At 35.3% G+C, this 25,707-nt stretch overlaps 1 protein-coding gene and 1 pseudogene across 1 annotated transcript; both read right to left on the bottom strand.

Moving 5' to 3' along the window:
- Positions 1-760: 760 nt before the first annotated feature.
- AADAC (arylacetamide deacetylase) lies at positions 761-19,665 on the bottom strand. Its single transcript, XM_047100404.1, is given in 5 exon segments — positions 761-1,357; positions 8,857-9,028; positions 10,101-10,170; positions 12,678-12,900; positions 19,528-19,665. Coding segments are annotated over 5 exon segments (1,200 nt in total).
- Positions 19,666-24,218: 4,553 nt separating this feature from the next.
- On the bottom strand, positions 24,219-24,970 carry LOC124525932 (aurora kinase C-like; annotated as a pseudogene).
- Positions 24,971-25,707: the final 737 nt, after the last annotated feature.

The following is a 25,707-nucleotide window of genomic DNA, read 5'->3' as shown; positions in this document are numbered from 1 at the left end:
GTAAAGATTTGTTATTTATTTCATGCAGCAGGTTGAGGTGTATATAATTTAAGGTTTTCTTCAGACATCTTGGCTACTACACTATTGAAGACAAAGCTGAATATATAAACTTATGTAAGTTTATTTTATAATTTCATAGATTAGAAAAATCCTATATTTTTAGCATTGAAAAGAGCTCTCCTTTTTGAAATGGTATTATTTAACTGTCTTAGTGCCTACAAGGCAGCATTTCAAGGCCCTAAACCCATGTCAGTTGAAGCTCTGGCATTTCACAAGCCAGATGTGTTGAAGCTTTCTTCTCAATAGTAATACTGTCAGGCAATCAAAAAACTAGAGCTGTGGGGTACCTGGATGGCTCAGTCAGGTTAAGCATCCGACTTTGGCTCAGGTGAAGCTGTGCTGTCTCCCTCTCTCTCTCTGCTTCTCCCTTGCTCATGCTCTGTCTCTCAAAAATAAAATAAATATTAAAAACAAAAAACAAAAAAAAAACTAGAGCTGTGAATTAGAGCTAAAGAAATGAGTAACAGCAGCAAGAAAAGAATATACAGGAAAGTAAATATTTTCTAAGGTACAGAAGTGAATAAACAACACTTAGGACAAGAAATAGAGAACTCCCTGAGTTAAAAAACAACATGATGGCTACGAAGACTTTAGAAAGGTCACAGATGATAAACATCAATCCAAACATAACCTTTGATTCTAAGTTGTTTCCTATTCTGGGGCTTATATATATTTTATGAACCCCCTCCTCAGATTTTTACTATGGATTTTCACTTAGCCATCTCATATACTGATTTTCTACTCTATGTGTAATTTTAAGTGCATAATTGGAAAGTGCTCCATGGAATCCGTCCTCAATGTGGTTATGGGTCACCTGAACTCCAGCATTCTGAAGTCAGGTGACATACATGATTCCATCATCTCTTAAGACATCATATTGACAGGTGATGACATAGGTCAAGGGTAAACTTCGCAATTTGTTGTCATCAGCTGTTAAGGGGGATGCCCTCACATCAAGAAATCCTGGATATTTTTTAGCCAACTCAGAACTACCATAAGTTGGACTGTTATAAAAGTGCCCTTTCTTAAACTTCTCAGGGAGCAAAGAACTCCAATTAATAAATTTGAACAGATGGCTTGATTCCACTGGTACATGTTGCTTGAAGAGCATAGCTTTTGCAAGTGATTTGTCCGTGGTAAAGTATTCACTCCAGAACCTGACCATCAGTGATTTGGGCAGAGGTGGAAAGTGTGAATTTTCCCAATATGATGGTAAATCCATATCAAGAGTCTGAAGAGCAGGATAAATTAAAGACTGGGTCTTGAGTTTGATCTTGACATCCGAGTCATCTATGCGCTGAAAATAATTTAAATAAGTTGCTCAGATAATAATTTTTATTTAAAAATATTTTTATTTACAAACAGTAGGTGGATATAGGATAAATCCAGAATCTCAAAAAGATAATCAGAAACAACAAAAAATAGACCTCAAAGAACTTTCCAATTTTCAATATTATATTGAAGACTACGTGTCTTAAATAGTGTGAATATAAACAAAATGATTTGTACAACTTTCCTCATGAGTGGGGAAAGAGATCATCTAATATGTGATTAAAAAGCAAAATATCTACCCTGACAACTAAGAATGGCAATCGGAGGAAACATTTTTTAAGTAAAACAAGTATGTACATATATTATGATATCAATAGGCCTTAACATTTAAAGGAAAGATCATCTAACTAACATTCTAATTTGGCTCTGATACAAAACACATGAATCTTAGGCAAAAGTCTAATTCATTTGAATATTTATGCTTTTAAAATATTCAAATTACATTAGTGCATTAACACAAATTTATCTATAAATTAATATGCATATATTTGTGGGGGTATACTAGAGGTTTCTTTTATTAATAGGACACATGATCAAAAATATTTGGAGACCAGTAACATTGAGCACTAAAGTTTAGCAGATGTTTTTGTGTACATTTACTTGGTCCTGCAAGTTGGAATGACCCACTGTGTCTTATAGATTAGCTTCTCAAAGTGTGGTCCCTGGACCACTAGCATCTGTATCAGCTGAGAATTTATTAGAAATTCAAATTCTTGGGTCCTCACCCAGACACACTGACTCAAGTAGGGAGGGACCAGCAATTTATGTTTTAACAAGTCTTTCAGGTGATTCTGATGTATACAAAACCTTGAGATCTGTTAGCATAGGTCACAAGTAGTAATTATTGAAGCCACATGTACTCTTATGCTCCTCAAAGTATAATGTTTAAATTGATGTCTATTTCTAAAAATTTAACATAGAGTTGAAAAAGGAAAGCATTCTGACATTTTTTCACTTGGTATAAATATAACATTTTACACACACACACAGACTTACATACTAGCAACAGCAAATGGCAGCACTGTTTATTTCATTGCATTTAAAGCACAGCCAGTAATTATAGTTTGTAAAATAAAATATTTATAAGTCCATTACCATATTGTGTTATGTAAAAATAATTGTTTTATGTAAAAAAATATGTACTGAAGTTAAATAATCATTTCAGTGTTTTGTCTCAGTAAGTTTACATTCCATTTAGCTCACTACCTAGTATGAAGAACACTGTTTACATTAGCAGATGTGTGGTAATCATTAAATAGGTAGCTAAGAGGTAGCTGATTGAATTAAGAAAAGATACAAAACTATTTTATATTTGACCAATAAATTCAACTTTACAGGTAGGTAGCCAAAATCTTTGAACATGCATATTAAAAGCAAATTGCCTTTGTAGCTAAATATAATACATATAAAATCAAATATATAGCCTTGTAAGACAGAAATTTAAATGTAACTATGTTCAAGGGCCAGGGAGTTTATCATATACCCTGAATTGACCACATACCCTCTTCCTCCCCAAAAGGACTGCACTCCCATTTCCTCCTCATCCCCCATTTTACGGTATATAGTTCTGTGTATTTCTTTAAAATTATACCATTTGTACACATTTAATCAATGTAGTTTACCTGTTTAAGGATGTTCCATCTATTCCTAGTGAACCAATAATTGTTACTGTGACTTTTACCAAATGTTTTTTCTGCATCTAGTATAATTCTGCTTCCTTTATTAATGTGGTAAAATTCACTTATTTTTGTAAAATATACTTTTCCTTGCATTATTAGCAACTTGGTCATGGTAAATATGTATGTGGTATATGTATATTTTTCTAATACTTTATTCATGATGGTAATATCTTCATTTGCTGAATGTGATTGGCCCACTGTTTTCCTTATGTCAGATATAACATAAACAATGTGCTTCTCTGAAGATAATTAAAGATTGCACACTCTTTTCCTATTCTCTGGACTATTTTGTATTTATTTGGAGTGGTTTCTTTCTGATATTCGCTGTAAATTTCCAGTAAAGTTTCTTAGCAGTACAATTTTTTAATTATTGATGTAATGTAATGATTATAAAATATCTCACATTTTCATTTCTTCTTCTGTTTTGAAAGTTATATTTTTCTTGGAATTTGCCTATTGGATTTAAATATTATGAAATATCATTTTTACTTTAAAGTTTTTCCAAATTTCTCTTTTAAAGATTACAATGTTCATTCTGAACTCATTGACGGCTAGTTCATTTTCATATTTTAGGGACTGCAGAACTGTCCCTTTTTCAATCCTGACATTATTATGACTGACTTTGTTCTTCCTCATGTGTCTTTCCAGAGATTTAAATTTTTTATTAGTCCTTTCAAAGAATTAACTTTTTGCTTTTTGTTCACATTTACTGTAAGCTTGATTTTGAATATCATAATTTCTGTTATTATTATTATCATCTTCCTTCTATTTTTTTCTTTGATTTCTTGAGTCAAATGCTTATTCTAGCCTTTCTTCTTTTCAAACATATGCTTTTAAAATACAATTCCTATACATTTGTTCTAAATGTGGGGAAAATATATACAAGATATATATTCTATTAAATACTGGCCCATAGGTAATTACTGTATTTTTTTAAATTTCCATAAAAAGAAGGATGTTTTCTTGTTGGTCTTTTTCTTATTGATTTCCCACATTTTTGCACTGTGGTTAAGAGTCCAAAAGGTGTGATTTAAACTCGGTGATTTTTTGAGTCTTGCTTTACGGACCAGTACTTGGTCAATTTTTAAAAATGATCACATGTACTTGCTTTCTTCCATGTTCTTTACAGGTCCCTTGAGTTAAATGTATTAATCATTATTCCAGTCCTCTATACACTTGTTATTTTTGACTGTTTTTCTTAATTACTGAAAGACTCCTTTTTAAATCTCTCATTGTGGTTCCGAAGATTTGTGTTTTTCCCTGTAGTTCTGTTAATATTTTCTTCATATATTTAAGACCATGTTACTAAATCCATACAGATTCAGAGTTGGTATATTTTCTCGATGGTTTAACCTTTTCTGTAATGATGCGATCTTCTTAACCTGGCAGCAATGCTTTTAGATGTTATTTCCAGATACACATATTCCAACCATTTACTTTCAAATTTTCTGCTTACTTATGTTTTTAATCTGACAATATTGGTCCTACAACCAGGTTATTTAGACCGCTAATCTTTACTGTAATTATTAAAATAATTGATTTTAATCTACCACTTTATTTTGTGAATCCTCCTTCTTTTCTATTTTTGACTTCTTTCAGATTGGTTGACCTTTTCATTATTCTATTTTTTTTCCTGTAATAGTTTACAAGTTATACCCCTTTTCTATTAATTGATTAACTGATTTTGAGACAGAGTGAACAGGGGAGAGGGGCAGATGGAGAGAGAGAACGCTTTTTTAAAAAATTTTTTAATGTTTATTTATTTTTGAGAGAGAGAGACAGAGACAGAGACAGACAGAGCCCGAATTGGGGAGGAGTAGAGACAGAGGGAGACAGGGAATCTGAAGCAGGCTCCAGGCTCTGAGCTATCAACACAGAGCCCAGCGCGGGGCTTGAACCTGTGAACTGTGAGATCATGACCTGAGCTGAAGTCGTACAGTCAGCTGACTGAGCCACCCAGGCACCCCTGAGAGAGAGAGAATGTTAAGCAGACTCCATGAGCTTGATGCGGGGCTGGATCCCACAACTCTGGGATCATGATGTGAGTTGAAATTAAGAGTCAGACACTAAACTGACTGAGCCACCCAGGTTCCTCCCTATTTGTATTCATTAAATGATTATCCTAAGAATTATAAGGTGTATTCTTAACCTCTCAAAAACAAATGAAATTATGAAAGATCTATCATTTATTTCTTCTTAGACAATCAAAAGAGCTTGGAAGACTTAAAATCTATCCTCTCCTCCACTCTTGAAATTATGATTTGTTTTTCTCATATTTTAATTTTATATATCTTATTATTTTAAACTTTCCAAGTTTAAGATTTACCTACATCTTTTTTTAAAAAAAAATTTTTTTTTCAACGTTTATTTATTTTTGGGACAGAGAGAGACAGAGCATGAACGGGGGAGGGGCAGAGAGAGAGGGAGACACAGAATCGGAAACAGGCTCCAGGCTCTGAGCCATCAGCCCAGAGCCTGACGCGGGGCTCGAACTCACGGACCGCGAGATCGTGACCTGGCTGAAGTCGGACGCTTAACCGACTGCGCCACCCAGGCGCCCCAAGATTTACCTACATCTTAAAAAAAAAAAAAAGATTTACCTACATCTTGCCACATTATTGCTCCTTGCTTCTTCCTGTATTATAAACTTTTATCTGCATTTTCATTCTGTCTGAAACACTTATTTAAACCACCTTTTAGTGTGTTTCATTAATAGCAGCTCTATTAGTTTTTGTTTATCTGAATATGCCTTTATTTCTCCTTTATTCTTAAGTAATATTTTTGTGCATCAAAGAATTTGGTTAACGGTAATTTTGTGTTGCATTTTGATGATATTCCACTGACTTAGAACTTACATTCTCGCTATTGAGAAGTAAGCTGTCAGTATGACTTGTACTTCTGTGAAGATACCCTTTTTTCTCTAAGATTTTCTTTCTTTCTTTTGTTTTAGGTTTAAAAAAAATTTTTTAAGTAATTTTACACCCAACATACTCACAACCCTGAGATCAAGAGTTGCATGCTTTACCGAATGAGCCAGCCAGGAGCCCCTCTATTTCTTTCTGTTGTATCTTGGGTTATTGATTATCAACATGTTTGCCTTGTTCTCTGTATATCTATGTATACATTTATCTCTAGCTATTTATTTAATTTTAACCTCTTAAAAAAGTATGTTTAAGGTTCATGGAGCTTCTGTTATCTGTATCTTGACATCTTTCATCAGCTCTGCAAAATGCTCTACTATTTTTGTATTCTTAAATCTTCCTTTCTCTCCCATTCTTTCCCCTCTGTTTCTGGCAATTAAAAGGCTAGTGGATTTTCAGGCTGTATCTGCTATATTTCTTATCTTCTCTACTGTATTTTCTGTCTTTCTGGGCTTCCATGCTTCATTGTGCATAGTCATCCATGAGTCATATAGCCCATCTTTTAGCTTATAAATGATATCTACAGCTTGTGTAAGACCACTTAAACAATTTATAAAATTTTAATTTTGTTGATTTTATTTTTTTAGTTTTGGACTTCTGTTTGTTTTTCAAAATACTACTTTTATGCCAAAATTTGCAATCATGGTTGTGAATTAATTGAAGAAACTTGGATAGTTACTTTATATTCTGTGGCTGATAATTGCAGTATCTGAATTTTGTAAAGTATCTTTCTTTTGTCTGTTGATTCTGCTTGCTTCCCTTCATGGCTTCTTGTTTACTTCTTTGCTTGGATATGTTTTATTCTGTGCTGGCTACTGATTTTGAAAAATTTTTGCAGGAATAATTTGAAGTCTATTACAATACTATATTTCTTCAGGGAGGATTTTTATACACTGTTAAGTATACTTGAATATCAACTGCTCATCAATTTAATTTAAGTTCAAGGACAGATTTCCCACAACCATTCAGGTGATACAAAGCAAGACTCTAAATGCACATGGTTTGTTTTGTATCATGCTCCCCCTAACAATGAGACCATACCTCTTTAGAGCCTCACTTAAAGTCAGAAGTACTTCATAAGTGTCCCTGTTTTTTGGAGGGCCCTGGAATTTGACTGCAACTCTCTAGCTCATCTTGGTTGAATAGTTTTCTTTTGATTCACATATGCCATTACAGCAGAGAGACATTGAGTGCTAGGTTATCTTTGCATGTGTTTTTTTTTTTTTCCATATCCTTTAAAAAACTTTTTGGCCTAGGGGCACCTGGGTGGCTCAGTCAGTTAAGTGCCCGACTCTTGATTTTGGATCAGGTCATGATCTCACAGTTTGTGAGTTCAAGCCCCACATAGGGCTCTGTGGAACCTGTGTGGAAACAGTGTGGAACCTGTTTGAGATTCTCTCTCTCTCTTCTGTCTCTGCCCCTCCCCTGCTCACTCTATTTCTCTCTCAAAACAAATAAACTTAAAATAATTAAAAACAATTTTTTTGGCCTGGAAATCTTTCATATGTTATTAGCAGTTTAATGCTCTCCAGAATATTATATTTTAATAATTATGGGTCAGAATTGATTGGTTCACCACTGTAGAAGCCTGAACTACATAAGAGAAAGGGCTCATTATGCAACATGATAAAAAGAAATTATCTCCAAAAATCCATGTCTTCTGATATACCTTTGTACTGCATCAAGATGCCTCTCAGAGTGACAATGAGTAGGCAGTAGGGAAGCAAATTTCTGGGAAGTAGCAGAAACTCTGTTCTGCAGGTTTTTTTTATAAAAATCACAAAATTTGTATCTTTCCTTTGACTACAAATCATAAGAAGGTTATTCTGAAGGTATCAATAGCCAAACTTATATACTTTAAAATGTGTATAGAAATGAATAATCAACAAAATCAAGAGCAAGGTTTGTTTGATTGCATAATAAACTTATGAGCAATATTTATAATTAGTTATTGAATTGAAGATATTAATTTTTAAATCTATAAGTAATTTTTTTTTATATAAGAACATTTCTTCTATGCTACTGGTGCCTGGTTTAATATTTAGGTCAGATAACCAGTATCAATAACAATTTTACTCATTATTAGACTAATTATGATTATGTATCACTTCAAATTAATAGTTAATAGATGCCCAGTTTTGGGGTACCTGGGTGGCTCAGTGGATTAAGCTTCTTACTTTTGATTTTGGCTCAGGTCATGATCTCATAGTTCTTGAGTTCCAGCCCCTGTGAGTGCGGAGCCTGGTCGGGATTCTCTCTCTCCCTTTGTATCTGCCCCTCCCCCACTCACTCTCTCTGTCTCTCTCTCTCAAAATAAATAAATAAACTTAAAAATATTTAAAAACTAGATGTCCAGTTTGGCTAAATATCATAGAGATAGTGTAATAGTTGGCATCTGAAAATTATAATTCCTTCTGCAAGTAAGTAGTATCTATAAACCTGTTAACATTTTTTGTCTATAGGCAAGATGATTATTCTGATAACAATAGTTTTCATGTAAGTTTTAGTATATGCCATGAAGAATACTGGAATAATCTGATTTTGTAACTATAGTGACTGGTATCATTGGCTGACTGCACAAATACCAGCCCTAATATAACAAAATAGCATAGCACTTAGCCGACATATTAATGATGTTTAAACCAATGACCTGGAAAGAGTACTTTATCATTTTATTTTTTAAAAAACTGACAGAAGGTAGGAATAGAAGCACTCAGGATACAAATGTTCTCTAATGTTTATTTCTATGTATAATCTCTAATTTCTAACATATTAACATAACATAATTTGCATGGATATTTTAATGTTTGAAATAAATATTTAAGGGTAAGATATTTTTAGAAAAAAAAATCTGAGCAACATACCTGTTGAGTCACTGCTGCAGCTAAATTCCCTCCAGCACTGTCTCCAGAAATTCCAATTCTTTCAGGACCCACACCATATTTATCAAGAACATCTTGGTGTAAGAACCACTTTAATGCATTATATACGTCTTCAAATTGATTTGGAAAGTGATATTTAGGGGCTAGTCTGTAGCTGTGGGCAGAATAACAATGCTCGTTAAGCCAATTATTTTTCAAAAAATAAAATGTGTGTGGGGGGCATGCTCTAACCCTTAAAATCATAAGTAAAAACATTTTCTTTAGCAAACCTGGTATTTGAGGTCATTATGAATCCAAAGACAAATGTCATTCTTATGATAATGCTTGCTATAAAAGCCCTTACAAATTTTTACATGTTTACATAAATAAAGGCTTGAATGCAAAACTTGGCTAAGATTTAGGGGAAAAAAACTCAGGTGATAATTTCCCTTAAATAAATTTTTACCAGAATGGTATTTTCTTTGTAATCATTTTACTTTATTAGTGACTAATAAACAGCAAACAAACATTAGGAATTATTCTATTCCAACTCAATCTAATAATCAAGTTGGCAAGTAGTCACTATTATCCTTTTTTTTTCAGTTTCTTCATTTTTCTATTTATTCCCATTTGTTTTGTTTTTTATTATTAATAATTGATGTAGAATGTTTTTTGAGAGTAGATTGTGCCTGTATTCCAATACGTTATTTGGTTACTAATTACATTTAATGGAGGCTTGTACCATGAAATATTCTATACTAATTGTGTTAAATTTATTTGAGCACTTAATCTTTAAAACAACTCTATGATACAGAAAATATTATATGACTCTCAGTTTACATCTGAGAAAACTGAGCTAAAATGGTATTTATCTGGTACAAAGTTATTCAATTAATTCTAGAACCAGCCTTTAAACCTGATTCTCTCACCCTGAAGCCCTCATCTTACTTTGCTAATTAAGAGTAGGCTAGAAATCCAGCAGAGGTCATTTGTCCCTAAGATGCAGTAGTTTAATTTTATTGTAACAGGTTTTTGACTTCCTGTTTTTGATCCCCGCTTGAGCTAACTGTACAACTCTTTTCTCTCTGACTCTTTTCTGGTCATGTGAAGTTCATGTTCTCTATTCTCACCTTCTCCATTTTATTTGAAACACCCCTAGAATAACCAAGGAATGACTAAGACAGCTTAGAGCAACCTACTCTGTATGGTATCTGGCCCAAACTCTAACAAATCAAGAGTACTCTTACTTGACTGAAATGACAACAACATCAAATCTATCCACTGTCTGTTTTGACAGAAAGTCATAACTAAACAAAGCTGAAATAAAAGGAAATAAAATCAGAAACTAACCAGTGTATCGATGAGTGTTTCCATCAACACAGAGCTTATAACTATAATTTGTTCCTCACTGAAATGTTCTGGGAAAACTATTTCTAGGATTTCATCATAGCTATAAAACATGAATTCTTCTGCTCAGTGATCCTATGATATACGCATTGTCAACTCTCTGGTCCTTCCCCACATTTCACCCTGGATAACTTAAGCCAAATTCACTCTCTAAGATCAATCTCTTCCTCCTTCATTCAGCAAGTAGTAGGTGGTGAAAGAATAAACACAGACAATTAACCCCCTGGCTTTCAGCAAGTCACAGTCTACCACAGACAGGGGCAAGGAGGGCCAGGCATATAAATAAAAAGCAACAATGCAAAAAATATTAGTTGTTTTAATGGAGGGGTACAGAAAGTGTCATGTGGAAATGGCATTAGACTTTATTAAAACTGCCAGAGAAAACTAAAGAAAAGAGGAAGTAGGGAAAGCTAAAACCTGATTTATATATTTGTATGTTCTAGGCAGACAAGAAAAAATGTGTTTTCTGGAGCTTTTTTGGCCTTGTGAGCAGAGTGGGGATGAATCACACATATTTGCTATTGGGATTGGGTAAGTGCTTCCTTTTGCAGATAAGAAAATTTCAAGAAGATAAAATAGAATTTGCCAGTAATGAGAGGAGGGAGAAATCACAAAGTGTTACAAGGGGAAGTATCAGAATATGTAGTTGTCAGAAACATTAAATCATGTGGGCCATGAAAAGAAGAGATTCCAAAGTCAGGTACTGAATATTCTTAAAATATCAAATACACACTAAGTTTTAAACTTTTACTTAACATTTATATAAAAAAGTCATTCTTGGGGCGCCTGGGTGGCGCAGTCGGTTAAGCGTCCGACTTCAGCCAGGTCACGATCTCGCGCTCTGTGAGTTCGAGCCCCGCGTCGGGCTCTAGGCTGATGGCTCAGAGCCTGGAGCCTGTTTCCGATTCTGTGTCTCCCTCTCTCTCTGCCCCTCCCCCGTTCATGCTCTGTCTCTCTCTGTCCCAAAAATAAATAAACGTTGAAAAAAAAAAAAGTTTAAAATAAAAAAATAAAAATAAAAAAATAAAAAAGTCATTCTTGGGACACCTGGGTGGCTCAGTTAATTAGGTGACTCTTGATTTTGGCTGAGGTCATGATCTCATAGTCGTGAAACAGAGCCCTGAATCAGGCTCTGGATCCAGACTGGGCATGGATCCTGCTTGGGATTCTCTTCCTCTCTCCCTCTCTGCCCTGCCCCAACACTCTCCCTTCCTCTCCCCACCCCCTCTCTCATAGATAGATAGGTAGGTAGATAGATAAATGGTCATTCTTATATTTTGGATTAGAACATAGATTTTTATGTCCTTTTAATATAAAAATAAAAAGCATCAAAATTTTGCTCATTGCTAAGTAAGCTTATTCTTACTTAGTTCCCTTCTCTTGGTAAGCATATTCTCATTCTTCAGTAATACTGTGATGAAAAGATTTTTAAAGAAGGGCTTTGGGTAACAGGGACTCATGGAAACAAACTGAGGCATGGCATTATCAGACTTTGTCTTAGAAACCTCACTTCATTGCCAGCTAAGGCCTTTACTGCCTGTATTTGTAGAAAATCATAGAGAGGATCACATCCTTTCCTACTTTGATTGATGTTTCCAATCTACATCACTCCATCAACACCTCTTTTCTTCTTGTCGCAGAGTGTGTTTCTCTTCCTATGTGTTGCCAATCCTTCTCCTCTGTACTAAGTCCAATTTCATCTCATATCTTCTAGATCAGGCAAACCTCATTCCATCCTCCAGCCCCCTCCCCTTTTCTACAACTTATTTCTATTAACCCCCACCTTTACCTTGAGTTTACAAACATGTTCATAGATCTCCTACAGGTAGATATAAAATAAATATAAGACATGCTTTTATACATAAAATATAAAACTTTATATTATATAAAGTAACACTATATATATTACATATTTAACATTTATGTAAATATTAAAAATACATAAAATTGAAATACACTTTTTTTTATATAAAATAAAGATAAAATACTCATACTCAACTCTTCTTTTCCATCTAACACCTTTCTCATTTCTTTCCATATCTATGCTGATTGAAAGACTAGAGTCACATCTCCATTTCCTCATTCCTCATTCACTATTCAATGTACTCCATTTTGGTTTCATTGCAACATCCCATCATTTCTGCCATTAACAAGTTCAATAATAAATTTCTAAGTTCATGAAACACTTTTCTTTCTTCTGAAATTTGCTACAGCCTTGGCTATTGATTATCCCTTTAAGAAAGAGACTTAAAATAATTCCTTTAAACTAACAGAGCTCAAAGAAATGAATTTCAGACAACTGAAGTGTTAGCTTATCTGGGATGTTTAACAATATATCTTCTTGATATGTTGAAATCACTATCTTAATACAATGTGTGTTATATGATAAACTACAATTTCTAACAAGGGGCACATACCAGCACTCCCCAAACACCAACCACCACCATGAATATAAAATAAGCCTCTTCTTAGTCTCTCCGGCTTTCATTTTGGTACATATATGCAGACAGGAACATTGTTGAAAGTTGTCTCCATCACAGTGACATTTTCATCAGATGTGGGTGGGACTTCTTGAAAGCTCATAAAGAACATTACAATATTCATGGCATGGTTGATTCCCAATAGTTCAATAAACAGAACCTAAAAGGGTGGGGGGAACCACACCAGGTTACACATTGCAAATATCAATGTTATTTATGCACGTAGGAGTATGCTATATGCTCCCAATGGTCCTGTGTCATACTGTCATAGGTAAATCTGAATGCCATGACTGGAAAATTCAGACTTTTTACCATAATAGTTGCTTTAGATTTAAAAAAAGATATGTAAAGAATTATTCAGGTATTACAACTTGGTGGGTTCTAGGCTTCCTACTTTGAGCACAAAGATCAACAGGGTAAGTTCCCTACTTTAAATAAGCTCAGAGTCAAGTGGGAGAAATGGATATATATAAGCAGTTATAAAGCAACATAATTGCATAACTGCATGTCTCATAGACAAGTACAATGAACTTTGGCAAGGGTCAATGGAAAAGAAAACTAGCTGCCTGGATGTGAGACCTAGGGAAGAGTTTTCAAATAGTAGGTGACCTCTGATACGGAACAAGTTTGGCTGGACAAAGGAGGAAATCTCACTCTAGGCCAAAATTAAAGACACAGGTACACTCCTACTTCAATCAGAGAAATGCAGGTAGCTTAGTAAAGCTAGGAAGTCAGGTCCCTACAGGGATGCGTAAAAGAAAAAGGACCTCAAAAGGTAAGTGGGAGCCAAACCATGATCTATAATGTTGGAATTCCAAGAATCAAAAAAATTGTTTTCCAACCTTACGTTGGAAACATGTGGAGTATGGTCCTAAGTGATCGATTAAAGAGTTGGGTCAACCTCTGTCCCACTTAATGAAGATAAATGCAAAGGGAATAAACAAAATTATCTAATTTCAACACCAAATCATCCCCATGTTCCTGAAAGGTAGGTCAGGGAGATACATTTCCCAGAACTCCTTGCCAGGTTAAATTGTGTTACACAGAGGCACTCTTGTAAGACTGATAGGGTAGAAATAAAGAAAAAGCCATTATTTCCTCTGAGGCCCTATGGATATTTATGTGAACATTGACAATTATGTGGCTTTCCGTACCTCTGGTTGTCCTTTTGAGAATTACCAGTTCAGTGATGCAAGCAGCTTCAAGTACTGGTGGCTTCCCTTCACCCCACACTCTAAAGGTTGTATACCTCAAATTCTATATTCTCAAACTGCTCCTACTAGGATATTTATAACAGTATCTATATTGTAAGAAAACAATGATTGACAGAGAATATAGGCCAGAAGTTCTCAAGAAAGGAGACCATTTAAGACCTGTGCTGGAATTAGATAACTGACCTGGTTAGATTTACATCTAGTAAACTGTCTCATTGCTAATGCAAAATAGAATCTGTTCACACATGAAATGTAGTAGCAAAAAAGTTATTAAATTAACACCTGTAATAGTTCTTATTAAAGGATAGTTTTGAGAGATCAAGTAGCTATTGCAATAAAATATTATGGTGAAAATAATGAGTTCAAGCACTAACTGAACTTGAAACATTACTGAAAGAAAAATTACTTTCTCAGTTATTTAGGTTTTCAGTTCAAGTTACAGTCAGTAAAGCAGATACTCTGCAAACTTTCCCTGAAGAAATCTCATCTTTAACAGCTCTAAAAGCGGAACCAAAGTTTGATCTTGTAAACTGTAGAATTGCCATGCAAGGTAAAGTCACCATCCACCAGACATTTTAAAAGCTTGGTCTAAGTTTCATATGTGGGTGATATTCTGAGTAGATTACATACATTTATATGGGTTCTGAACATCCTCAACTCCCAAATCCTCCCAGACCTCCCCTGGTAGAAGCAACAGAAACCAGCTTCAGTAGTAGAAGTATTTAAGGAAAATGAGGCACCAAATTTCCCAGCTATTGGAAGGGAAGAAATCCAAAGGCTGAGGGAAATAGTAATATCTAATATCTAATTTGGTATTGTAAATAAATATCTAATTTATTATTGTAATCCATAACCCACCGCAACACTGTGTATTCAGCAAACCCCAGAGGATATCTATATAAAGACATTGAGAAATATATTAGTGAGTGGAACCTTAGCATCTTAGCATACCAAAAGAAATGAGAAAAGATAGTATAAAATCAACTAACAGATTGATGACAAGTTGATAAATACTAACAGCTACACACACACACACACACACATAAATATGCACTCACGTATATAATGTACTATATATATTCATATTAAGTTATAGATATCATTAATATCTAAGCCTAGCCCATGTACAAATCGGTATTTATATGCACATCAATATCCATGTCTGTTTCTATCTCTATAAAACTTTTAGGTATTTTTCCAGAAATTTTACTTGAACATGATTTTCAATATTTATTTTATCCAGGATTGCCAAGGTTCAGCTGGGAAATTTTTTCAGATGGTTTTATCTGGCTATAAAATCACAAGCATACAGTGATAACACAGGCAGTTGTATGGAGATAGATATAAATAACAATAATATTTACTGTGTTTAGTTTTTGCCAGGTACTGTGCTTGTTCCCATTCAATTCTTACTAAGACCTGATAAGTACTAATATATTCCAGATTTTCACTTGAGTACATTGAGATGGGAGAGTTTAAAATTTCTGTTCATGTCCACCTAGGCAGTAGATGCTGGATGTGGGACTGAAGTCCAGGTCTGAGTCTGGAGCAGATGTCACTCGTGACTGGCCAATATGCCATCTCTTAGTGACCATCACTGCAAAAGGCCCATTGAAGAAGACAGAGCGTGACAGTGGATGCAGCAGTCAAGGATCCCTCAGTATCCATAGAACTTTGATGGGTATGAGAGAAAACAGAGAAACCTAACTCTTTGGCCACCTTGCGGCTGGCCCAGGGTCCAGCAGAATGTTGTTATATTTTATGACCAGCTGCATTTTCCAATCTACGAATGCTACATCTGGGTGTGTGTTTAAGCATCAAACAAACACCCCCTCCTTACTGGTGCCCAGCAGCTATTCCAAAGGGACTTCAGTTGTCAGACTCACAAAAAGTATACACTTTCAAGAAATGACTGCCCTCATGTTACAATTGCAGCCAGAAGTGTAGAACTTCATGCAGAGTGAACCGCAAATGCCTGACAGGCTTTGGGAGGCCAATTATTCTAGCTATGAGTGTGCTTTAGGTCTTCTCCATATTTTGGATATACTCCGCATACAGATAGCTCCACACATGCTGACCATGCCCCAAAACTTGGGCGTCTCCTACAATTGCTCCTGTCTACAATTACACAAGGGGTGGAGACTCGTACCTCCAGTAGACCATTTTCTGTCATCTTTATTTCTATGTTATTTCTACAGTGTTAAATAATGTTCTCCATTTTTCAGCTGGGTGTGACTTTTGCACAAACACTCCAACCAATTAACAAAAAATGTCTGAAGAAATCACATAAATATCAGGCCTGCCGATTTTAAATGTTAACACAGAAAAGCGATAGATTGTTTAAGCATTAATTTATTTAGTTTTAACAAATTTAAAATTTCTACAACCTACGACATAAAGTAGGTATCAAGACAACATTTTCTGCATGGAGGGAATTTAATTGGCTCTCTGGCTTTAAATAAAAGCTAAGTACAGAAAATATAAGGCCCTCTTTCAAAACATAAGTCACTGGACTCAAGTATTTTATCTGCAAAACATGAGACTGTTTAGTTCAAATAAATATCTTTTTAAATGATAGAAAATGGTCTATGTTATGCAAGTTAAAGAAAAGGACTTAGTTATAGAAATAGTAATTGTCACATGTTGTATAAGACAGTACTAGGTATAAAATTTTGTAAGATGACTTTATAATCTCACAAACTTTTGGATCCTACTAGAGTGTAATAAATGTATAACAAAAGACTAGGAAGTCATCAGTATGTTAAAAATAGTGTCCGTTGTCCCTGGAGTCTGAACTGAATAAGAAGGGCTTTACAGTTTCTTTAATTGTCTTCCCTTTCATGAAGTCTGATGAGTTAGAGCATTGAGTTAATGGATATATCTTCTCAAATCATTTACTGTTTTTACACTAACTCTAAACCCTAAAAGGATTTTTAATGTAAATTTGAGATATCAAATTATAAACAAAAAAAAAAATTCCGACCAACTCTGGAATTTATATCCTTCAGTTTATGGACAAAATGATTTCTTGCATCTTTATCATCCAAAGATCTATCATCTAAAGGAAAAATAGTAAAAAAAGATTTCTGATGATCCAAATTTAAGAAACAGTACTATGACTTTGGCTGCACCCAAGTTACAGATCTGCATATCAATTGTAGGTATTCAGCAATTTGAAAACTAAAAAGATAATTGGGCCTCAAAATGTTCATCCTTTATAGGCCAAAGAGTAGCAAAACGAAATAAGCAGGGCTAGAAGAATCAACGCCAAATGTAGGAAAAGAACAGAGATGATAAAACCAGTATTTTTAAAAATGGTCTCAAACCTAGGGAACTTCAAATTGTCCCAATACAATTAAGGAAAACCTTGTAATCTGGTATAATGATGGAAAACACTTTCACAAATGCTTATAATCTCAAACCGGAGATAGAGCTGACAGTGTTATGTTATTTGATTATAATGTTACTTCTTACCAAGATGAGATGCAACCTCCAAGTCCTTTCAAGGTGATGCTGAGCCATATATCAAAGTTGGCATTTTGGGTAATTATATTTGATATTTCTATTCCAGGAGACAATGCTACATCACAGACAAGTTGACAGGTGATTATATTCAGTGACTTCCATTTTTCTTCATCATTGAATTATTAAAAATTTGAATTACTATTCAAACAGCTTCCAACTCATGAAGAAAACAAATTAGAAAAAAAAATTGCTACAAAGTGGATGATATACTACACAGTATTGCAGAATGGATTTTAAGAAGAATGGTATGAAGAAATATCACAAAGGAAAAATATACATATTCATAGAAGACATGGACATATTTGGTGGTGATCACTAGTCAAAACAAGGAGGTGAACTGGTACTGGTAGAACTTAGAAGAGGAATATATAATGAAAGACAAAATAATTTCAGAAATAAACACTAATGGGACGCCTGGGTGGCTCAGTCGGTTGAGCATCTGACTTCGGCTCAGGTCATGATCTCACAGTTTGTGAGTTCAAGCCCCACGTTGGGCTCTGTGCTGACAGCTCGGAGCCTGGAACCTGCTTCGGATTCTGTGTTTCCTTCTCCCTCTGCCCATCCCCCTCTTGTGCTCTGTCTCTGTCTCTCAAAAATAAATAAATAAATGTAAAAAAAAAAAGAAATAAAAAGAAATAAACACTAAGTTGAAAGTAACACAAGGTATTATATACGATAGAAATGAGAAAATCAAAAGGAAGAAAAAATGTAGAAAAAGATTAAAAAGTACTAGGAGGGAAAATGACACCATTTTTGAAGACATACAGAGAGGATCGTGTATGTATTTACATGTGTATATATGTATATATACATACAAAATTAAATAATAAAAGAAAACAAAACTATAGACCAAAATAAATATTTTAAATAAAATTCAAGAATAACTTATAAAAGATAAAGAGTTGAAGCTATACTCCAGTGAAACTGACCCAAATCCAACAACATACTTGCTAACAAAATTACTACAAATGATCAAATCACTAATAAAATGAAAATAAGACAAGTCTTGCACTTATTCAGAGCTACATTAATGCCAGAAGAGATATTTAAGAACACCTTTAAAAATTCAAGGAAAGAGATAATGAGCCAAGTGTTTAATACACAGGTTAATTGTTCTCAAATTATTATTATTCTATTTTTTTTTTTGTTTTTTGCTCCAGAAGGCAGTTTGCTACAAGATGTTTAAAGGAGATGAAAAAAAAAGCGCTTCAATTTCACATAATGAGCCTTACTAGAAAAGAACCACAAGTCTTTGAGGGGCAACTGGAGACACTGGATAGGGCAGCCAGCTGCCCTGTCACCTTAGCAGGTCATGCTTTACAACTGGAAATCATGTACATCCAGTTTCCTTTGGCTTTTTACCAGCTGACTTGTTTACAAATATTTCAGTATGAATGCATTTGCATGCTTAAATACAAGGTTATTGCACAGAATTCTGTAACTAATCACAGCACTAGTCAATCTTACCGTTTCTGAAGTTCACACTTCAAAGTGCTTCATTTGGGCAGGATTCATGCCATGAAACTCACGATACGACTTTTTGTCGGTCTTCCTGTCTTTTAATATTTAAAAGATTACATGGGGCGCCTGGGTGGCGCAGTCGGTTAAGCGTCCGACTTCAGCCAGGTCATGATCTCGCGGTCCGTGAGTTCGAGCCCCGCGTCAGGCTCTGGGCTGATGGCTCAGAGCCTGGAGCCTGTTTCCGATTCTGTGTCTCCCTCTCTCTCTGCCCCTCCCCCGTTCATGCTCTGTCTCTCTCTGTCCCAAAAATAAATAAACGTTGAAAAAAAAATTTAAAAAAAAAATATTTAAAAGATTACATTTGTCTTTTAATATTTATAGTTAAAGCTACTTGACTACTTCCTTCATATTTATTCTATTAGGGGTCTGCATTAAGGAATAGTTAAAATAAAAAAAAAAAGTTTTTAAAATCAGCAAGCCAGTTTTTCAAACAAAATTTCCAAGACAGAATTTTTTTTTAAATAACAATAATACAAATATTTTCTCCTGATTAAACTGTTAGTCAGTCAATAAAGCTCTATAATTACCAAATCTGTTAAAGTTTTCATATATGTGTTAACCAACATTAGTTTCCATGGCTCCTCAATGTTATCTGGGACAGGTATATAAACATAATATGCCCCAAGAACCCCCATAATCAGAAGTAAAATGGTCTCTCTTCCCATGATGGTTCTCATCTGCTCTTTTGACTTGGTGACACGGCAAATACACTTGAAATGTTCAGTGGCTGAAAATTACACCCACGTTTTGGCACCCTCATAAAGTGTCATCTAACTTCCTGAACACAAATTCCACTGCTTAGTCTGTCATTTCATTGGCTGTCCTGTTACTAAGTTTACTCATTAAACTTAGTAACAAGTACAAAGAACTCTTCTGTTGCAAATTTTATCATATCCAACAGCCTTTATTATGTTGCTAGTCAAGTCAGTAAACAAACATGTATTGCACAGTTACTAGGTGTAGTAACTACTAAAGAATAGGCTATGATCAAATATAAGAAACTCAGTATATGCTTCAAATAACAAATCTCAGAGTTGGGGAGAACCAACAAATATTTGAAAAGTATTGAGAGCTTTTACAAAGTAATATAGATATGGTCATATGTATTTTGTATTACTTTTATTGTCTTGCTACAATTAAAATTACCAGTGAATAATAATCATGTTAAAATTATATAATAATCATGGAGAGAGCTAACAGTTTTTGACTACTTACTCTGATCCAAGAAAGTGTACTAAAACAATTAAAACTTATTTAAAGTTCAAAAGTATTGTCACATGAGAGAGAGAGAGAGAAACTGAGACAAAGTTCAGAAACTTGTGCAAGGTCAACAGTATGGAGTGAAATCAGTACAGAGTCCTCTTAAGAGTGCACATTAAAACCTCACTTGTCCCAGTCTTCAATTAGTCTCAGATTACAGATAAATACCTGAAATTAAGAAGATTAAGTAACTTGTCAAGGTCATACAAAATCAATAGCAGTGTTAGAGACACTTATTGTTCACTAAATACCCCTGTAATATTTAGATCCCTTCTCTTGAGGTTAAGTGAGGTTATGGGGCTAGTGCTGGTAAAAAGGACCTGATAGAAAGTCATTTGTCATTTCCAGAAAGAAGTAGTTAAGTAAGATCCAAAGACCTGGAAAACATTTGTTTTTGTTTTGCTTCCAAGATTTTATTAAAACTCAAATTAGTTAACATATAGTGTAGTACTGGTTTCAGGAGTAGAATTCAGTGATTCATCCCTTACATATGACACCCAGTGCTCATCACAAGTGCCCTCCTTAATGCCCACCTCCCTCTAGCAACCCTCAGTTTGTTCTCCAGAGTTAAGATTCTCTTACAGTTTGACTCCCTCTCTCAAACCATCTTTTAAAATGGTAGGATCACAAAATGTAAGTAGTTTGGATTGCTAAGGGACCCAAGAGTTTAAGTGCTCAAACTCCAGAAGCATTTTCTTGTGGAGCAAGTAAATTTCATGCCAAGTTTAAAATATGTGACATAATCCCCATATCACTTTAAATATATTATATTACTTAGCTCTCATATCAACACTGGAATGTAAGAACTAAGACTATGAAAAGTTTCATTCTTTCCCAAGATCACTTCATTACATATTTCCAAAGCTATAATTTTAGCCTAGATCCTCAGGCTCTGAGGTCTTTATTCTTAACTCTGCAAATTAACGAGAAGGGGAAATCCATAGGAGCTGGTCATGTCCATGTAGTGTCACTGTTAATTTTATTCAAAAAAATTCTTGAACTTCTAGGACTTAGATCCTTTTTTACCTACTTGTATCTGTCTTATCTAGCCACACCCAGGGAAGGCACTGACATCAGCTTCTCTTTCCATACTTAGTTCATCTGGGACACAGATTTATTTTGGACATAATAAATCCTTCAATAAAGTTGAGAGGATTTTGATATACAGGACATGTGGACTAAAGTATAATCAATACTTCAATTACTTGATAACACTTCAAGTCTGTTTACTGTCCATCTTGACATAAAATCGTATCTATAGAGTTTTAAGTAAAACAAGACAAAATCAAAATATTAATGAGAATTAATAAATCATGTGATTTGATTTTTTCTTCATAGAAAGCCTCCCATGATAATTTCGTATTTCTACAATTTATATTGAAATCCTAGGAAGAAAATCTAACAGTGGTCCCAAACATCAACTAATACTGCTCAGGGATTCTTTGACTTGCTCATGATTAGCTTTCTAAGCTCCATTCTGTCAAGTCCCATTCAAATCCTATACCAGCATCCAGCATCAATGTAGCTGTCTTCATTCAATGTGACTGACATGGTGTTAGTTGCTGGGAAGGCCAAAATGAAATACGTTTTCTGATTTCAAAGAGCTCATATTGTGGGGGCACATATGTACACATCAACAGCCCCTGCCTTGAAAAGAGGAAGGTGCTAAAGGAATTCTATAAATTTTGAAATCTTTTATGAAACAAGATAAATACAAGAGCTACAAATATGCAAATTATAAAGGTTTATGGCAAAGTTTACACTGAGACAGGCGTTTGGGTAAGGGTAATGGGTTGGTAAGTTAGAGAAAGTAATACTTTCCAGCTAAAATTCTTTTCAAATAAAGAGTCCTTTATTTAGTAAAGTAATGAAGGAGATTTAGTAAATACAATTTTTAAGATAAATTTCTCAATTTAACATATAACTATTCTTTTATACAAGTTTTATCTTAATTAATATGCAATTATGGCTGACTGCATTTTGTTCAATTTGTTGTTGATTAACTGCACTGATCCATAGCAGCTGGACTTTGGGTGTATGTGTTTGTTTACCATCTAGAAGTTGGATGAGCCCCTCCTTCTGCATTACCAATGGGATTCCCACATAGAAAGAGGGGGTATAAATGAAAACTTTGGATTTGTAGCATTACTCACTAAATACTGCATTTTACATCAACTGCTCTTGCATTAGTGCTCTGAAAGAACCATGATCTTAAGAAACTTGCTAAGTCAGATGAATGTAAGTAGAGATTTTTTCCAGGCCAAAGAATAATGAGACTTGGTTAACCAATGGTGTACAGACCTATGGATTCATTTCCCCTAGCCTTTGAGCTCATTTTCAATCTTCAATCATTAGTTACCATTACCTCCATCAGCCATTCTTTCTTCTTTTCCTTTCTAGCACTTAAAACTTTGACTTTTTCCCCTCAGAAAACTACACAGTGCAATTTCTTTCTGTCATGTGTAGTGTTGTCTGGCAATAAAGTTATCTTTTGAAAAATGTTCTATTTATGTGTATTCACTTGGAAAGAGTAGGAGACAGAATTAAATGACTATTTGAGACCCAGCACAAAAGGAAGTAATATTTGAAGAGTGCCTATCAATGTGCCAGGTTCTGTGGCATGAGTTTTAAAAATTTTCTTCATTCAATTTTTACAAATATTTTATGCGTTATGTATTATTTTGCCAATTCTTACTAATGAGAAAGTTGAGGATCAGGGAGGAATAAGGACTTTGCCCGTGGTCACAGAGTAAAGGGTTTGTTAAACAAACACAGTGATTCCTAGTTTTTGACTCTCCTACCAAGAACCAGGATCTAAAACTAGATATGTCTGACAACAAAACTTCTGCTCTTTCTTTTACGTCAGTCGTTTCCTACACTCTTCTACCCTCAAAAGAGTTAAGGAATATCATTCCATTAGTAATGATGATTCACAGTGGAGGTTATATGCAACTGAGACAGTCAAGTACCCCTTGAACAAAGCATCAAACCCTTAATGGTGCAGTGTTTCGGGAAGAGAGTAACACAGAGATTCTTTTAAAAACCTCTTAAATGATTCTGTCATGGCCCTTCCTCCCAGAGCTTATATGAAGAATCACTATTTTATGGGCAGCTGGGTGGCTCAGTCAGTTAAGCGTCCGACTTTGGCTCAGGTCATGATTTCATGGTTTGTGGGTTGGAGCCCACCATCAGGCTATTAGCTCAGAGCCTGGAGCCTACTTAGGATTCTGGGTCTCCATCTCTATCTGCCCCACCCCTGCTTGTGCTCTGTCTCTGTCTCTCAAAAATGAATAAATGTTAAAAAAAATTAAGAAGCACTATTTTATATTGTTCTACCTCTATGAAAACACTCTTAGTTAAACAGTTCTAACTTAGACTTAATAGGAGTAGGACAGTGAAAACTTAACCTAGCTGATGAAAGTGAAAATCTGGATAAGTGATTGGGAAATATGAAATTGTATATCAGTCAAATGTTTTTAACTGAGAATACATTATTACAGAAAAAAAAAGCTTCAAAAAATCTTCCTTAAACTTGCCAAAGTAGTTTGGACACCAAGAAAACAGAAGCTCTCTAGTTTGGACAACCTCTTTTCTACTAACCACCTAAAGTATCATGAATATGTATTAGCTTGTTTCTAAGTGTTTATCTCACAGGTCCCCTTGTGAAAAAAAATTATAATATATATTTTAAAGAAACAAATTATTACTCAAATATAAAAAAATAACAGTAGAATAAAATGCAAAGCACCTTTTTCTCTATCCTCTTTTTGACTTGTTTTAAGTATATTGTGAACAAAATTTAATTAATTAACTAATTAATTTTTTATTTATTTATTTTTTAAATGACTCAGCTTTTATTCATTAGTATCTTGCATCTTAGAAGAAACAAAAGACAGACAAGTTAGTAGAGCCAGGAGAGCTCCCTGGACAAATGCAATGAAACAGGTGCGGACAGGGCTCAAGAATCCATCTGAACAGATGGAGGCAGCACCCTCTGAGAGTGGGCCCGGACCCAGGGGTGCTCCAGGATCTGCGCCAAAGGCAGCCGCTCCAAAGGCTGGTATCTGAGAAGCTTGGAGATCAAGTCCTGGGCCCCCAAAGGTATTGACGGAGGAAACCTGATGTCCACCTCAGAGATGGGGTGTGCACAGACCAGCCAAAGTCTGTAATCTTCACCTCACCCCTGAACCCCAGCAGCAGATTCTCTGGCTTGATATCCCTGTGAATCACCTTTTTCTCATGGCAGTATGTCAGAGCATCTGCTAATTCTTCCATTATCATGGCTGTGTGCTGTTCATCCAAAGTGTTGCTCTTTTGCAGCTCCTTGTAGAGCTCACCCCTTGGAGCATATTCTAGAATCAGGTACACCTGGCATGCATCATGGAAGTAGTTGTAGAGGCATAGGATATTGGGGTGCTGTAGATGTGCCTGGATCTCAATTTCCTGGCGCAGCTGGTGCTCCAGTCCTTCCTTTTCTATCTGGGACTTGAAGATGACTTTCAGGGCCACAAGGAAATGGCTTTCCTTGAGCCGAGCCAGGTACACGTTCCCAAATTTTCCCTTGCCAAGAGGACGCCCGATTTCAAAGTCCTCAATCATGAGGCGCCACACAGGGGGCATGCTGAGCTGCACGAGACCTGCTGCAGCTGTTCCCTGGTCTCAGGTCTGCTCCTCTTCTTCATCTGCGGCCTGCATGCTGCCCGACTGCATCGCAGCGTTTGGGTGGCTCCCCAGGAGATGGCACGGCGGCGACAGGATGCCTTCCCGGGCCCTTTGGAACTGTCCTCAAAAGGGGTGAGGGTAGGCAGCAGCCAGGCTGAGGCGCTTCCAACGCCGACGGCCCCCCACAAAGCCTCAGCGCAGCGCGCGGAGCCGCACCTCCGGAGATCAAGGAATTCAACAAAATTTATATATATCTTTGTTGGTTTTGATATCAAAACCAACAAAGATTAGAAAAACCAGAGACCACCAGAAACTCCAACTCTACAAGCATCATAATGGCAATAAATTTGTATCTTTCAGTACTCACTCTAAACGTCAATGCACTCAATGCTCCAATCAAAAGACATAGGGAAACAGAATGGATAAAGAAACAAGATCCATCTATTTGCTGTTTACAAGTGACCCACTTGAGACCTAAAGACACCTTCAATTTGAAAACAAGGGGATGGAGAACCATCTATCATGCTAATGGTCAACAAAAGAAAGCCAGAGTGGGCATACTTATATCAGACAATCTAGACTTGAAAATAAAGACTGTATCAAGAGATGCAGAAGGGCACTATATCATAATCAAGGGGTCTATCCACCAAGAAGACCTAACAATTGGAGACATTTATGCACTAAATGGGATAGCACCCAAATATATATATATCAACTAATCAGAAACATGAAAAACTCATCGATAGTAATAACATAATAGTAGGAGACTTCAACACCCCACTCAC

The sequence above is a fragment of the Lynx rufus genome, unplaced genomic scaffold (genome assembly GCF_022079265.1).
Source record: "Lynx rufus isolate CCGP_SWC_20201006 ecotype Redwood Valley unplaced genomic scaffold, mLynRuf1.p SCAF_5, whole genome shotgun sequence".
NCBI classification, from domain to species: domain Eukaryota; kingdom Metazoa; phylum Chordata; class Mammalia; order Carnivora; family Felidae; genus Lynx; species Lynx rufus.
This window is presented reverse-complemented; position numbering and strand designations above follow the sequence as displayed.